Genomic DNA, 14,417 nt, shown 5'->3' with positions numbered 1-14,417 from the left:
TCAAATAAAGTTGAATTCTGGACACAGCACAAATTATGGTGCAAATATTTAATGGGAACAGTATACATGAAAACCAGTATTTCGTAGCAGAAAGTAAGTAGATAATTAACATCAACTTGCCTATGCTATGAAGGCAAAAATCTTATGCATTTCAAAAATCTGTATTTTGAAGTACAATGTTGCAACCCAAGGAAAGAGAGCAGTTTCTTCTGCTGTATGATTGTGTCATGAGTATCATAGAATCATAGAATCATTAAGGTTGGAAAAGACCTCCAAGATCATCTGGTCCAACCATCTCCCCTACCACCAACGTCATCACACATTCGTAGACCAAGAAGTGTCATTGCTGAATGTGGTGGTTCAAGCTGCATCCCTATGCACACTGGAGACAAATCAAATTTCTAGTAGACTGTAAGTGTCATAGAAATACATCAAAATATATTTTCAATTTTGTCTGCTCAAATCTGTTTTCCAGCATGAAGAAAAAACCTCAGTCACTTTCAAACTTAGAACAAAACCAAAGGAAGTTCCCTAATCAACGTTCCTACTCAAAAGTAGCAAGCTCTATTAAACTGATCAACCTCTTTTGAACACAGCCACATGAGTATCATACTGAGGTTTTCTGAGACTAATGTATATAAAATTTAAGCTCTTGAATCAACCATAGAGCTACAGAATCAATGGATGGTTTATGTTGGAAGGAACCTCTGGAAGCCATCTGGTCCATCCCATCTGCTCAAGCTGAGATACCTAGAGACAATTGCCCAGGATCATGTCCAGATGGCTTTTGAGTATCTTCAAAGGGCCAGACTCTGCAACCTCTATGTGCAAACAGCACCAGTGCTTAGTCACCTGCATAGTAAAGAAGGGCTTCCTGATGTTGAGAGGGAACATCCTGTGTTTCAGTTTGTGCCTGTTGCCTCTTGTCCTGGCACTAGGTACAACTGAAGAGAGTGTAGCTATGTCTTCTTTTCAGTATCTTTCCAGGTATTTATATACATTGATAAGATTCTCATAGGCCTTATATTCTCCAGGCTGAAGAGTCGCAGCTCTCTCAGCCTTTCCTCATAGGAGAGTTGCTCCAGTCCCTTCATTATCTCTGCGGCCCTCTGATGGGATGGCCCAATATGTCCATGTGTCTCTTGTACTGAGGAGCCCAGAAATGCGTACAGTACTCCAGGTGTGGCCTCATCAATGCTGAGGAGAGGGGAAGGAATACCTTCCTCAAATTGCTGACAATACTTTGTCTAATGTAGCCCATGATACTAACAGCCTTCTCTGTGGCAGGGGCACATTTCCAGCTCATGTTCAACTTGGTGTCCATCAGGACCCCAGGACGTTTTCTGCCCAGCTTCTTTCCAGCTGTTTTGCCCCCAGCATATATTGGTGCATGGGGTTGGTTGTTTCTCCCCAGGTGCAGGACTTTGCATCTCTCTTTTGAGCTTCATGAGGTCAGCCCCTCTCTCCAGCTTATTGAGGTCCCTCTGACTGTCAGCACAACCATATGATCACCTCTCCTTCCAGTTTTGTATTATCTTCAGATACGCAGAGGGTACTCTCTGCTCCATCATCCAGATCATTAATAAAGAGGTTAAACAGGACTGGATTCAATATTTACCACTGACATACACTGCTAGTTAGTGGTCTCTGACTAGACTTTACAACACTGATTACTTTCTTCTTGGGCTGGCTGTTTAGCCAGTTTTAAATCCACCCCCCTGTCTGCTCATCCAGCCCATACATAGCTTCTTTATGAGGATCTTGTGGGAGACAGTGTTGAAAGCCTTACCGAAGTCCAGGTAGACAATGTCCTCTGTTCTCTCCTCATCTACCAGCCAGTGATTCCATTGTAGAAGCTTATGAGGTTGTTCAAGCATGACTTCCCCTTGGTGAATGCATGCTGAGTATTCCTGATCACATTCTTGCCCTTCATGTGCTTGGAAATTGTTTCCAGGATTATGTGCTCCATCACTTTCCCAGGGACTGAGGTGAGTCCGACTGGCCCTGCGTCTTCCTTCCTGACTTTCTTGAAGATAGGAGTGATATTTGCTTTCCTCCAGTCCTCAGGCACTCTCTCAGTAACCATGATCATTAAAGAGTTTTTGAAGGTGATCTTGCAACAGTGACATCTTCCAGCTCCCACAGCACTCATGGGTGCATCCCATCAGAGCCAATGGATTTACGTATGTACAGTGTGCTTGTGTTCCCAGACCAGAACTTCTTCCTTGCTCCAGACTTTCCCTCTACATTCTGGGGCCTGGTATGCATCAAGGCCAATCTTGCTCGTAAAGACTGAAGCAAAGAAGGCATCCAGTACCTCAGCTGTTTACACCTCTTATATAATCGAGTCCACCGTCTCCTTCAGCAGTGGGTCCATATTTTTCCATCTACATTTTGTCACCCAGAAGCCCTTCCTGTTGTCTTTGACATCACTGGCCAGAGTGAGTTCCAAATGGGCTCTGGATTTCCTAACCTCATCCCTGTTTCTGTATTACTCCCAGGTTACACATCCATGTATCTGTCCTCTCTATGCTTTCTTTTTGTGTTTGAATTTGGCCAGGAACCTGTAGTTCATCAAATGCCTCCTGGCATTTTTGCCTGAATTTCTGCTCATTGGGACAGACCTCTCTTGAGTTTGGAGGAGGTGACAGCTGAATATCAACTAGGTATTTTGGATCCCTCTTCCCTCTAGGGCCCTATGTGTTAGGTAAAGAGATGGAGATATTCCCTCTTAGTTGAAGACCAATGATCTTAGGATGGCAATCTTGGAAATATCCAATCAGTATTTCCATTCTCCCTGCATAATGGCTATGGCAATTATGGTAACAGCGTACTGTTTATTAACACTTATTTAACAATGACTTCTGGGCCTTCTTGGAAGATCACATTATTGCATGTAGAGGAAAAGTGTCATTACATGGATCTAAAATTTGAACATACTTAAAATTCATATTCCCCAGCCAAGAGGAGGATGAGGGTGCTAACTGATGTTTTGCTGCTAAGCAGCAAACAAAGAAGCCACACATATTTGAGTAGTAAAGGAGCGGAGTGTTTGCTTTGGAGTTTTAGAGTAATTTAGAATAACTGAAAGTTGGTGCATTGAAGAGAAAACTGTAAATAGTTAAGAGTTTTTGGAGGTGAATGTATCTTTGTAAATAGAAGTGAGAGAAGACATCATCTGAGTAAAGTCAAATGGGCTAAAAGGAGAGCCCTGGTAGAAATGGATATATAAGAAATTCTAACCAGTGACAAGAAGTAGCCCCACAAGCCTTTATGCTTCTGAGTTATTTGGCTATGTTGACATGCTTGAGATTAACAGCTTTGCTAAAGTTCAGGTTTCTGAGCTAGACAGATGAGGCTAATATCTTGTCTCTGATTCATAAATATTTGTTATTGCTGATTCTATTTATCTGGAAAGGCTTCCTTTCTCTGTTATATTTTAGTGTATGTGAAGGATAGACTCTGCTTTGAATTTCTATTAAACATTATTTTACATCATCTTTTTTAAAAATCTGAAAATGACAATCTTCTTCATATGCTTCCAGTTCTCCTTCTGCTGATCAGAAGAATATTTTTAGATCAACTGGACTGCTGCCTTTTCACAGATCCAAGGATATTTCTCATAACAATCCTCACTGTAAACTTTTAACTTACGATAGTATAGGTACGCACAGTTTTTCTTAGAGGACAAATCAATCCTAGGAAAAGGAAAAAAAACACCATATTGTTAAAAACACACATACGTGTTTTGTACAAAGCATAAAGCCCTTTTGGATGATCATACATTATTGCAAAATTTGCACAGTCATGCAAGTTCTTCTACAAAATGTTGAAGAACATGACATAAAACTCAAGTCAAGGCAGTCTCCCACCTTCCTTCAGTGCAAAGATGTAAAAAAAAAAAAAAAAAGAAAAAAAAAAGAGCATACTCAAAACAGAAAATAGCACTAATTCCTCACCAGTCATTATTGACCCTCCAACAGTTGATTTATACAGTGGTAATTTGAGTCTGAAAACTGAATGACAGTGGTCTGCCCAAACAGAAGCCAGATCATTCAGCCTGATATCTACTAGCCACAGGAATTGCAAGAGTTTGCAAGACAAAATGAGCATATACTCCTCAGGAGGCACTGTAGAATTTTCAGTCAGAAAATGTTGATCCTGCCTGTGACAGCTCTCCAGTTTGATGAGGACTCTCATATTACTGCATACAGTGGTCACTTCATGTAGAACAGAATAGGAATCCATTTTTCCCCACAGTTTAAATAAAGGAGAAAAAGGTTGAATAAGCTGATGATAATTTACAGAAAAAGTAAATGGGTTCTTTTCACATTGACTATTGTTATGTAATAAGGGTTTGAAAAGTTGATGAAAGAGATAAGTGAATTTGGGATAACTGTGGCTGAGTAGAAAAGGCATGTGCAGGAAGGTTGTGCATGAGGCAGTCTGTCTTGAAAGAAGTGTGGGTTACTTGCTTTAGAGCTCATGGGATGTTTCATAAAGAGAATGGGTTTAAACAGTGAGAGCAGTCACTGATTGCACTGGTTCGTTTTTTCTTTCTCTTGCTTTCACTTCTAGTTTTCTAAAACTCTATCTTTTTCAGGGATTCCGAATCTATAATAGTATTTTAATTCTGAAAGTGTCTGTGGCTGTATTCTGCATTAAAACTTTGCCATTAATAGGATTTATTTATTTTTCCCTCCTCCCTAAATGCACAGGGATGATATTGTGCAAGAAGAGATTAAAAACTACCAACCATATAAGTTCAGAAAACCTACCAGTCCATCCTCTGTGTAGAAAGTTTTGTATCATCCATCCAAGACCAGCCATCAACTCCATAGGATAATCCAATCCAATACGATTGTTTTTGTAATATATGAGACATTCTGATCTATGAAAAATGCAAAACCTTTAGCACCAAGGAGTTTGTAGGTGTGGTTTTGCTTAAATCTAAATAGCTTCTCCTGAGAAGAGGTAATCAAAGAAAGAACCAAAAGAGGTAGGTAATTTGACAATGATATTCTGAACTCGTCATCTGAACATTCTGAACTTCGTCAGATACTTTTCAGGAGACAGCGTCTTTATTTGACGTGCAAACAGGAATATTTTGTGTCTGGCATCTGTACAAAATATAAGACCAGGGCAACAATTCTCTCTAGAACTCTATTACTTAGAGTATTCAAAGAGATTTTCTGAATTGAAAATCATCACTTCTAACTTTCTCAGGATTCAAGACGCTCACATCCAATGACTGTCTGAATAACATCCCATGTTATTAGCTTCCTCATCATTATACTTTTACGATTAAATGCTCTTCAGTCCACATTGCCTCAGACCCTGGGGACAGTATGTCTATTAATGTATATCTTAAAGAGGTATTTGCTGACTGGTGAAGAGTTTTGAATAGTTGATACCATTGCAAAGAAATAACTGTATGATAGGAACCGTACCAACTTGCTTTTCCTTTTCAGTGTAAGAAGGGTGGAATTCTGAGAAAAGCAAAAGTCTTTACTTTCTTGCCATGTTGCCTTCTTTTCTGAAATGTAGAAACAGGTGTCACCTCCAATCCATTTCCAGTTTACAGGGCACAGTGAACATGCTGGTCCTAGAATAGTAAGAAACCATCAGTCCCTTATAAATAACCAAAGGAAGAGTAGAGAAATGTACACTCATAGGCCTGGAAAGTCAAAGATACGTAGAGCTGAAATGTATATGGCACTTTATGGGTCATATCTACACTCATTTTTTTATTTTTTTATTTATTTTTTATTTTTTAATTTTTTTTTTTTTAGTTCATTATTTAATTTCATATAATATATAACACCCTTATTTAACTATATAAGACTTAACATGCACTTTAGGCTGTGTGAACGATAGTTCTACTTACCGTTGTTCTTAATGTTCATGTCACCCACCGAGCATAATCTCTCTTTTAGTCCTCGCAAGTTTTCATTATGTTCCACAGGTGCCTGAGAACCTCTGAGACCTGAAGTTTATAAAGATATTCTCCAGTCAGACAAAAAAAAGTTGTGATGATGCTGCATGATATATGCATCATCATATTTTGCAAATTTACTTTTTGCAGCTATGTGTTTACATACAAATCTGATGCTACAGTGTCACATATGGTGAGGAAACTAACAGATGTGAAAACAATGGATAAAAAGATTCCCAAGTTTTAAATGTATTTTAATCACAGTTCCATTACAGGTCACTTGACAACCTAATAAAAAACTATAACAATGCAAAAGAATATGCTTAGCAAGGAGCATCTTGAACTAATCATGTTGTTCTTAAAGGAAGACTTTTGATACTTTAAAAAAACACCCTAAAACTCCTAAAGTTCTAAATATAATTCATGTTGAAAAAACCTTTAACTCTTGGTTAAACTTTTCTGAGGAAGGCAGGAGCTTTATATATATATATATATATATATATGTATATCAGGAGTACTTAGATATTAGCTTTTGGCAGTAAAGGGTCAGAATGACAATGTCCAGGTTCTGCAACAAGAAGTTACGTACAGTCATGTCACATGATAAAAGCTAATATAAAATATGAAGGTCTTCAATTCTTTTGCACATCTCAGGTAAGCTGGAATGACAGAGTGAAACAGACAGACAGTGAGATTTCCTCATGAATCTGAGTGCTAGAAATATGTCCCTTTTTTAACATACTTATGTGAACTAATTTAAGATAGTAGTCTTCCAACACAAAAGATCTCCAAGTAAGGAGAAAAGAACTGCTGTTCCAGTAAAGTGGCTTGAACAACAAGAGAAGAGGAAAAGAGAAACATCAAACTGATTTATAAAAGTCAACATTAGAATTTCATAATTGAATTCTAATTAGTAAATAAATGAGTGATAGATGGATGAGGGTAGAATCCATTTCTCCCACTCTTTCAAAAATACACAACCTTGATTTCTATATCCTTGCTCTGGGCACAGGTCCAGAACTGCCTTTAAAAATACTTCCTCAAAGACCTATGCACCAAGCTGCAGTGTTTATTGCAGGCAAATAGGATGATGGGGAAGAACAGTGTATGTGAGGAGGTTGAATTATGACTGTCCTTTGTTGCAGTCTGTCTGCCACTTTTCTTCAGTGCAGTTATTCCTAAGGTGTTAATATGAATAAAGGAATACAGTAGGTTTCAGCACTTACCTAGGACTATCATTCCTGTGATGAGGGCCAGGCACAGTACAAACAAAGTGAAGATAGCTGGCAACCATACAGCAAAGGGAAGAGATCGCCCTGGGAGAAACCAAAAATTTACGTGATAGCAGGCACTCTGTTCAGTAACCCTCACAACCCTCCCCATTTCCAGGAAAAGCCATTTGTTGGCTTTCAAAGTATTGACCCTTCTTGAATATATTATATTTTAAGGATCAGCTCAAATAAAAGTTGTGAAGAACATGAAGCCCTCTGCAGTGCATCTGTTAAAGCGTTCTGTTTGAAATGAGTCACTGGAAGTATATAGTTTAAACAGAACAGGTAGGGGATTCCTTGCCTTTAGAAAATGATGAGACTATGAAAACTTGTAGTGATCCTATGGCTTAGAATTAGGTGATGTTCCCGCTCTCCCTGGCAATAATTTATTATTCTTCTGTGCCAGAATAGAGTAAGGAAGTATATCCATATCATCTTTCACTTTGCACAAATCCTTTCTACTCTCAGTGTACACAGTTCTCAGACTGCATGCTAGCTCTGGGTTGAAGTCTGGTTAAAGAAAATCCTGGAGTTGAAAACATCTACTGAAGTTATGCTGTATGCAAAAGTTCCTGAATGTTTCCATCAACAAATAGACATGGGAATGCAATATGACAGACCTTTCAGCACATGAAATATTTAACTCAGGACTGAAATACCTAGTTTAGCCCATATGGAGATATGGGAATTGAAGAAGAGAAATAATATGACGTGCATTCAGGCCCATTGTTACCTTACCCCTTCTGGCCTCAAAAGCTATTAATCATAAAAGCTTCCTAAAAATTTAAGGTTCAGATGACAAAACATGGAAGCGTTTTTTGTTTTGTTCTTTTTTTTTTTTTAGTCAGATTATCTTATCTCTGTAGCAATTTCCTGAAATAATATAAAACAATAAATAAAACTAATCACATTAGCACTGATTCCTATATTCCAGAGTTTGAACCCAAAGCCATCTGTCTTTTTCTACAGAAATTTAGGGCAAGTAACAGCAGTAGTTTCATTCTATGTATTTTCACATCCATGCACGCTTATTTTTATCGGACAAAACCATATAAATAGTGCACAGAAATAAACATTAAGCCTATAAATACATATTTTTCTCATTTACTTATCTGGACAAGAGAGATCATTCCTGTTGTCTACTATAGCACAGAAAGTTCAAGAACAGGTGTCAGTCATACCTTGGTTGATGTTCACAGACATATAGTGTCTGGATGGATGCTGTGGCAGATGATTTAAATGCGAGTATCCGTCCTCTTCTGTGTTCATGTTCAGTATCTGAGAACTCATTCGTGGTTCAATAATGATCCTCTTAAAAGACAGACCAAATGTTTTGTGAAGGAGAAGCAAAGAGAAAAGCAGAAAGAAGGAAGAGAGAGGAGAATGAGTCACACTTCAAGTTTCCTGAGTCAAGTTATTCATATTCAAGTACTATGTGTGACTCCTCCTTTTCCTCCCTCAGGGGAAGGAATCCTCTCTTTCTGCTCAACACATCTCAGCTAGATTCTGCCTCCGCAGGTCTAGAGACACATAGAAATGACATGATCCCAGTCATTTTATGGCTTCATAGTATCACTCTTTTCCAGTGAGCCTTCATCTCCTTTGAACTTTTCACATTTTGAAACAGAACAATCAACAGGCTGATTTCAGTTCTGTGCCTTTTTCATTATTCATTGCTAAGGGCTACAAATCCAGGTGTTTGTATTCAATTCAGACCAAAATTCACCGCTGTAAATAGTAGCTGAAACTGTGTAATCACACAGGAAACACTGTCCAGAATCTAATGTCATTTTCTCAGAGGGAGAATTGGGAAATCACAATGTGGAAAAAGAAGACACAGAGAGCACTTAACAAATAAGCCTTTGTGGCAAAGGCTAACCACAGATCAGACAAAATTAGCAAGAGCATAGCTAGCAGAGCAAAGGAGGTGATGATTCTCTTCTCTTCAACAGTTGTGCCTATACAGCTGGAGTACTATGTCCAGCTTCAGGCACCCCAGGAAGAAAAAATTACAAAAACAAATAAACAAACAAAAAAACCCCTCTAAACCTCAGAAATACTAAAACTGGTCAAGGGGGTAGCCACAAAGATAATTAGGAATTGCAGCACATGATTTACAGGGATTTGTTCAGCCTGGAAAGAAGAAAGCTACTGACAAACTAATTGGAGTCACTGCATAAAGCGGGGTATAAAGGAGATGAAGCCAGACTCAGAAATATACAATGGAAGACAAGAAGCAATGGGAGTATATTATATGAAGGGGAATTCTGATCTGACATGGGGAAAAAAAAATCACATTGAGGTGGTCAAATATTGGAACTGGTGCTTGGAAAGGGTGTGGCAGCTTTGTCCTTGGAGATTTTCTGAGCTTGATTGGACAGAGGCTGGAGCAATCCGATCTAGTTTTGAAATTAGCTCTGCTGAGCAACAGTTTAGAACAGTTTCACTTGAGAACTCCCTTCCAAGCTAAATCTTTCCATGACTCCGTGATCTATAAGTATGAAGGGAAGACTCACTACAATTTTTAAGGTATAATGACCAAGGAAACAACAGTAGATCACTTGAAATAGCATCATCTGCCCCTCTTTCTTATAAATTAGAAAAATTTAGCAAGTGAGAAACAAAACAGTCTGGATACTACTTTATATTTCAACTTCTCTACATCATCCAACTACAGTAGGAGCCCATTCTTCTTTTTGCAAAGCTGTAGCTTACTGTTTGCTGGCGTACTGCACAGTGCTGCGCACTCCCTCCTTTATTCTCTGGAAGTTCCCCTGCCAGGAGAACATAGGATGTATTAAGGCCATGAAAGCCGAGTAAGAAAGTTCTGAACGGTTGGTGAAATTGCACCTTACCTGCTGCCTCAGGTATCTCAAATGAGTGCATGTTTATTTAATTTAACACAAAGCAATTGCAAATCCTGACCGAGTGAAGGCAGGAACAGAGTGAAGGACTTTTAAGGAAAGAAGATACTGTGGGAAAGACCAGTTCAAGTGACAGGAATTTGTAGGGTGACAGTGAGATGTTGTAATTTTAAACCTGTCACTACAGATGCATGAACCAGGACTGAAATCTGTGTCAAGGAGTCTGGGTACCCCCCAATAAAAGATGCATGGCAAAACTCTGGCGTCTTAAGTCTTAAGACTTTTGTCTTAAGTACCTTTGGGAGGAGCCTCTGGAAGTCAACTGGTTCAGCTTCTTATTCAAAGCTTTGCCAGCATCAAGCAATGGTAAAGTTGCTCAAGAAAGGACATGGGGCAGACTAGGAAAACACAGGTAATGAGTAATTGGCTGAGAGGCTGGTGTCAGGACAGGAACTTTGGGTTCTTTGACCATGGGGCAGTTTACTCAACCCCTGGCCTGTTGTAGATGGATGGAACTCACCTGTCTCAAAGCGGGAAATGAATCCTAGCACAGAAGCTAGCAGGACATGTCGAGAGAGCTTTAAGTTATCTATGATGGGGGGAAAGGGATAAAACAGGGCTCACCAGAGAAGAGCCTAGGGGAACAATACTGAAGCTGGGGGTGAGGCAGATGTCTCATCTGAAGTGCATCTACACCAATGCACGCAGCATGGGCAACAAACAGGAGGAGCTGGAAGCGATTGTGTGGAAGACTAACTATCCTAGTTGCTATAACTGAAACATGGTGTCATGACTCCCACGATTGGAGTACTGTGATGGACAGCTACAAGCTCTTCAGAAGGGATAGAAAAGGAAGGAAGGGTGGTGGTGTGGCTCTTTATATTAAAGAGTGTTTTGATGTTGAAGAGCTTGGGGTTGGGAGTGATAAAGTTGAGTGTCTATGGATAAGGATTGGTGGAAGGCCTGTAGGGGTGACATCTTGGTGGGGGTCTGTTATAGACCGCCTAATCAGGATGAAGAGATGGATTGCTCATTCTACGAGCAGCTCACAGAAGTTGCATGATCACCAGCACTCGTTCTCATGGGAGACTTCAACTTCTCTGACATATGCTGGAAGTATAATACTGCACAGAGGAAGCAGTCCAGGAGGTTTCTAGAGTGTGTGGAAGATAGCTTCCTGACAGAGCTGGCACAAGAGCCTACCATGGAAGTTGCCCCACAAGACCTGCTCTTCACTAGCAGAGAAGGACTGGTGGGAGATGTGAAGGTTGGGGACTGTCTTCGTCAGAGCAACCATGAAATTGTAGAGTTTTCTATTCCTGGTGATGTCAGAAGGGTGACTAGCAAAACTGCTATCTTGAACTTTCGGAGGGTGGACTTTGACCTGTTCCGGACAGTTGTTGCAGGGGTACCTTGGGATTCACTCCTTAAGGACAAAGGAGTCCAGGAAGCCTGGATGCTCCTCAAGACAGAAATCTTAAAGGCCCAGGAGCAGGCTGTTCCTGAGTCCAGTAAGCCAGAGGGGGAGAAGACTGACATGGATGAACCAGGAACTTTTGTTGAGACTCTGGGAGAAAAAGAGAATCTACGTCCTCTGGAAGAAGGGACAGGCTACTAGAGGACACTACAAAGAAGTTGCTAAGATATGCAGGGAGGAAGTTAGAAAGGCAAAAGCCCAGCTTGAACTCAGAGTGGCCACTGCACTAAAAGAGAACAAGAAATCCTTTAACAAATATATTAAAAGTAAGAGAAGAACCAAGGGGAATTTCCATACTTTCCTTGGTGCAGCAGGGGATGTGATCACTAAGGATAAGGAAAAGGCTGAGGTTCTCAATGCCTTCTTGACATCTGTCTTTAATAGTCGGATCAGTTATCCCCAGGGTACTTTACGTCTTGACCTGGAAGTCCCTTTAGATTCAGGTAGAGAATCGCCCCCTGTGATTCAGGAAGAGACAGTTAGAGACCTGCTCCTCCATCTGGAATGTCACAAGTCCATGGGAGCAGAACATGGGACCAGATGTGCTCCACCCTAGGGTGCTGAGGGAGCTGGTGGAGGTGATTGCCAAGTCGATTTCCACCATCTATCAGCGTTCCTGGTTATCTGGAGAGGTCCCAGAGGACTGGAGCCTTGCCGATGTGACTCTATCTACAAGAAGGGCCATAAGGAGGATCCAGGGAACTACAGGGCTGTCAGCCTGACCTCAGTTCTAGGGAAAGTTACGGAGCAAATCATCTTTGGTGAGATCACATGGCACGTGCATGGCATCCAGGGAATCAGGCTCAGCCAGCATGGGTTCATGAAAGGCAAGTCATGCTTGTCCAACCTCATCTCCTTCTATGACCGTGTGACCAGACTGGTAGATGAGGGAAAGGCTGTTGATGCAGTCTACCTGGACTTCAGCAAAGCCTTTGACACCATCTCCCACAGTATTCTCCTGGGGAAACTGGCTGCCCGTGGCCTGAACAGGTATACTCTTCTCTGGGTAAAGAACTGGCTGGAAGGCCATGCCCAGCGGGTAGTGATTAATGGAGTTAAGTCCAGTTGGCGTCCCGTTACAAGTGGTGTCCCCCAGGGGTCGGTAGTAGGGCTTATCTTGTTTAATACCTTTATTGATGACCTAGATGAGGGGATTGAGTGTACCCTCAGTAAGTTTGCAGATGACACCAAGTTGGGAGGTAGTGTCAATCTGTCTGAGGGTAGGGTGCCCCTTCACAGGGATTTGGATAGGCTGGACTGCTGGGCTCAGGCAAATGGGATGAGGTTCAACAAGGCCAAGTGCCAGGTTCTGCACCTGGGGCACAACAACCTCAAGCAGTGCTACAGGCTGGGAGATGAGTGGTTGGAAAGCTGCCAGGCAGAGAAGGACCTGGGAGTATTGGTTGATAGTCAGCTGAATATGAGCCAGCAGTGTGCTCAGGTGGCCAAGAAGACCAACAGCATCCTGGCTTGTATCAGAAACAGTGTGGCCAGCAGGTCTAGGGAAGTGATTGTCCCCCTGTACTCGGCTCTGGTGAGGCCGCACCTCGAGTACTGTGTTCAGTTTTGGGCCCCTCACTACAAGAAAGACATCAAGGACCTGAAATGTGTCCAGAGAAGGGCAACAAAGCTGGTGAGGGGTCAGGAGAACAAGTCTTATGAGGGGTGGCTGAGGGAGCTGGGATTGTTTAGTCTGGAAGAGGCTCAGGGGAGACCTCATTGCACTCTACAACTTCCTGAAGGGAGGTTGTGATGAGGGGGGGGTTGGCCTCTTCTCCCAGGTAACTAATGATAGGACTTGAGGAAATGGCCACAAGTTGTGCCTGGGGAGATTTAGATTAGATAGCAGGAAAAACATTTTCTCTCAAAGAGTGTTCAGGAACTGGAACGGCCTGCCCAGGGAGGTGGTGGAGTCACCGTCCCTCGTGGTGTTCAAGCGTCTGGACGAGGTGCTACGAGATGTGATTTAATAGCTTAGTGGATAGTATTAGTGATAGGAGGACAGCTGGACTAGATGATCTTGTAGGTACTTTCCCACCTTGTGTTTCTATGATTCTAAGGATTTGTCCAGTCAAATTCACAGAGTCTTCAAGAATGGAGATCTCCAAGACTTTCTGGATACCCATTCCTGTTTGGCCACATACACTGTGAAGAATTTTCTCCTTATGTCTTATTAGGATTTCCCTTATTACAGTTTCTGTTAGTTGCCTCCAGTGCTCTAACCAGCACTGGCAGAAAGTAAGTATGAATCTGGGGGGACAAGACAGAGGTGCTGTTGGCTTTCTTTGTCACCTGAGCACACTGCTGGCTCACATTCAACTAGCTATTGACCAATACACTGGGTCCTTTTCTGCCAGGCAGCTTTCCAGCCACTCATCTCCCAGCCTGTAACGCTGCTTGGGATTGTTGTGCCCCAAGTGCGGGACTCAGCACTTGGCCTTGTTGAACTTCATACAGTTGGCCTTGGCCCATCACTCCAGCCTATCCAGATCCCTGTGCAGAGCCTTCCTACCCTGGAGCAGATCAACGCTTACACCTAACGTGGTGTCATCTGCAAAATTACTGACAGTGCACTTGATCCCCTCGTTCAGATCACTGACAAAGATATTGAAGAGAACTGGCCCCAATACTGAGCCCTGGGGGACACCACTAGTGACTGGTCTCCATCTGGATTTAGCTCTATTCACCGTGACTCTTCAGGTCAGGTCACCCAGCCAGTTATTAACCCAACAAAGCGTACACCCGTCCAAGACTTGAGCAGCCAGCTTTTTCAGGAGACTGCCATTGGAAATGGTTTCAAAAGCCTTACTGAAATCTAGGTACCACATCCACAGCCTATCTGTCATCCACTGAGCGCATCACTTTGTTGT

General features: G+C 41.7%; 1 protein-coding gene across 3 annotated transcripts; it reads right to left on the bottom strand.

Moving 5' to 3' along the window:
- Positions 1–1,128: 1,128 nt before the first annotated feature.
- LOC310893149 (C-type lectin domain family 1 member A-like) lies at positions 1,129–8,863 on the bottom strand. 3 transcript variants are annotated; one of them, XM_083821745.1, is made up of 6 exons: positions 8,388–8,863; positions 7,162–7,251; positions 5,888–5,986; positions 5,451–5,599; positions 4,779–4,891; positions 1,129–3,698 (listed from the first exon to the last, which is right to left on the bottom strand). In XM_083821745.1, exons 1-6 carry the CDS (start codon positions 8,494–8,496, stop codon positions 3,575–3,577), a joined length of 684 nt encoding a protein of 227 aa, XP_083677871.1. In that variant the 5' UTR covers positions 8,497–8,863; the 3' UTR covers positions 1,129–3,574. The 3 variants fall into 3 exon arrangements, with proteins under 3 accessions (XP_083677871.1, XP_083677870.1, XP_083677872.1); XM_083821744.1 differs by having other exon boundaries at positions 5,451–5,605; positions 8,388–8,862; XM_083821746.1 differs by lacking the exon at positions 4,779–4,891 and having other exon boundaries at positions 3,575–3,698; positions 5,451–5,605.
- Between the last annotated feature and the right edge of the window lie 5,554 nt (positions 8,864–14,417).

This window comes from Anser anser (assembly GCF_964211835.1).
Source record: "Anser anser genome assembly, chromosome: 1".
Lineage (NCBI taxonomy): Eukaryota > Metazoa > Chordata > Aves > Anseriformes > Anatidae > Anser > Anser anser.
This window is presented reverse-complemented; position numbering and strand designations above follow the sequence as displayed.

Bases quoted from the DNA above. Each gene is read 5' to 3' on its own strand.
- LOC310893149 (XM_083821744.1), bottom strand. From the start codon at position 8,496: ATGAGTTCTCAGATACTGAACATGAACACAGAAGAGGACGGATACTCG. The intron at 5,606-5,887 runs GTAAGTAGAACT...TTACTATTCTAG, and splicing joins CATGAACATTAAGAACAACG to GACCAGCATGTTCACTGTGC. The intron at 4,892-5,450 runs GTACGGTTCCTA...CATTTTTCATAG, and splicing joins TGAAAAGGAAAAGCAAGTTG to ATCAGAATGTCTCATATATT.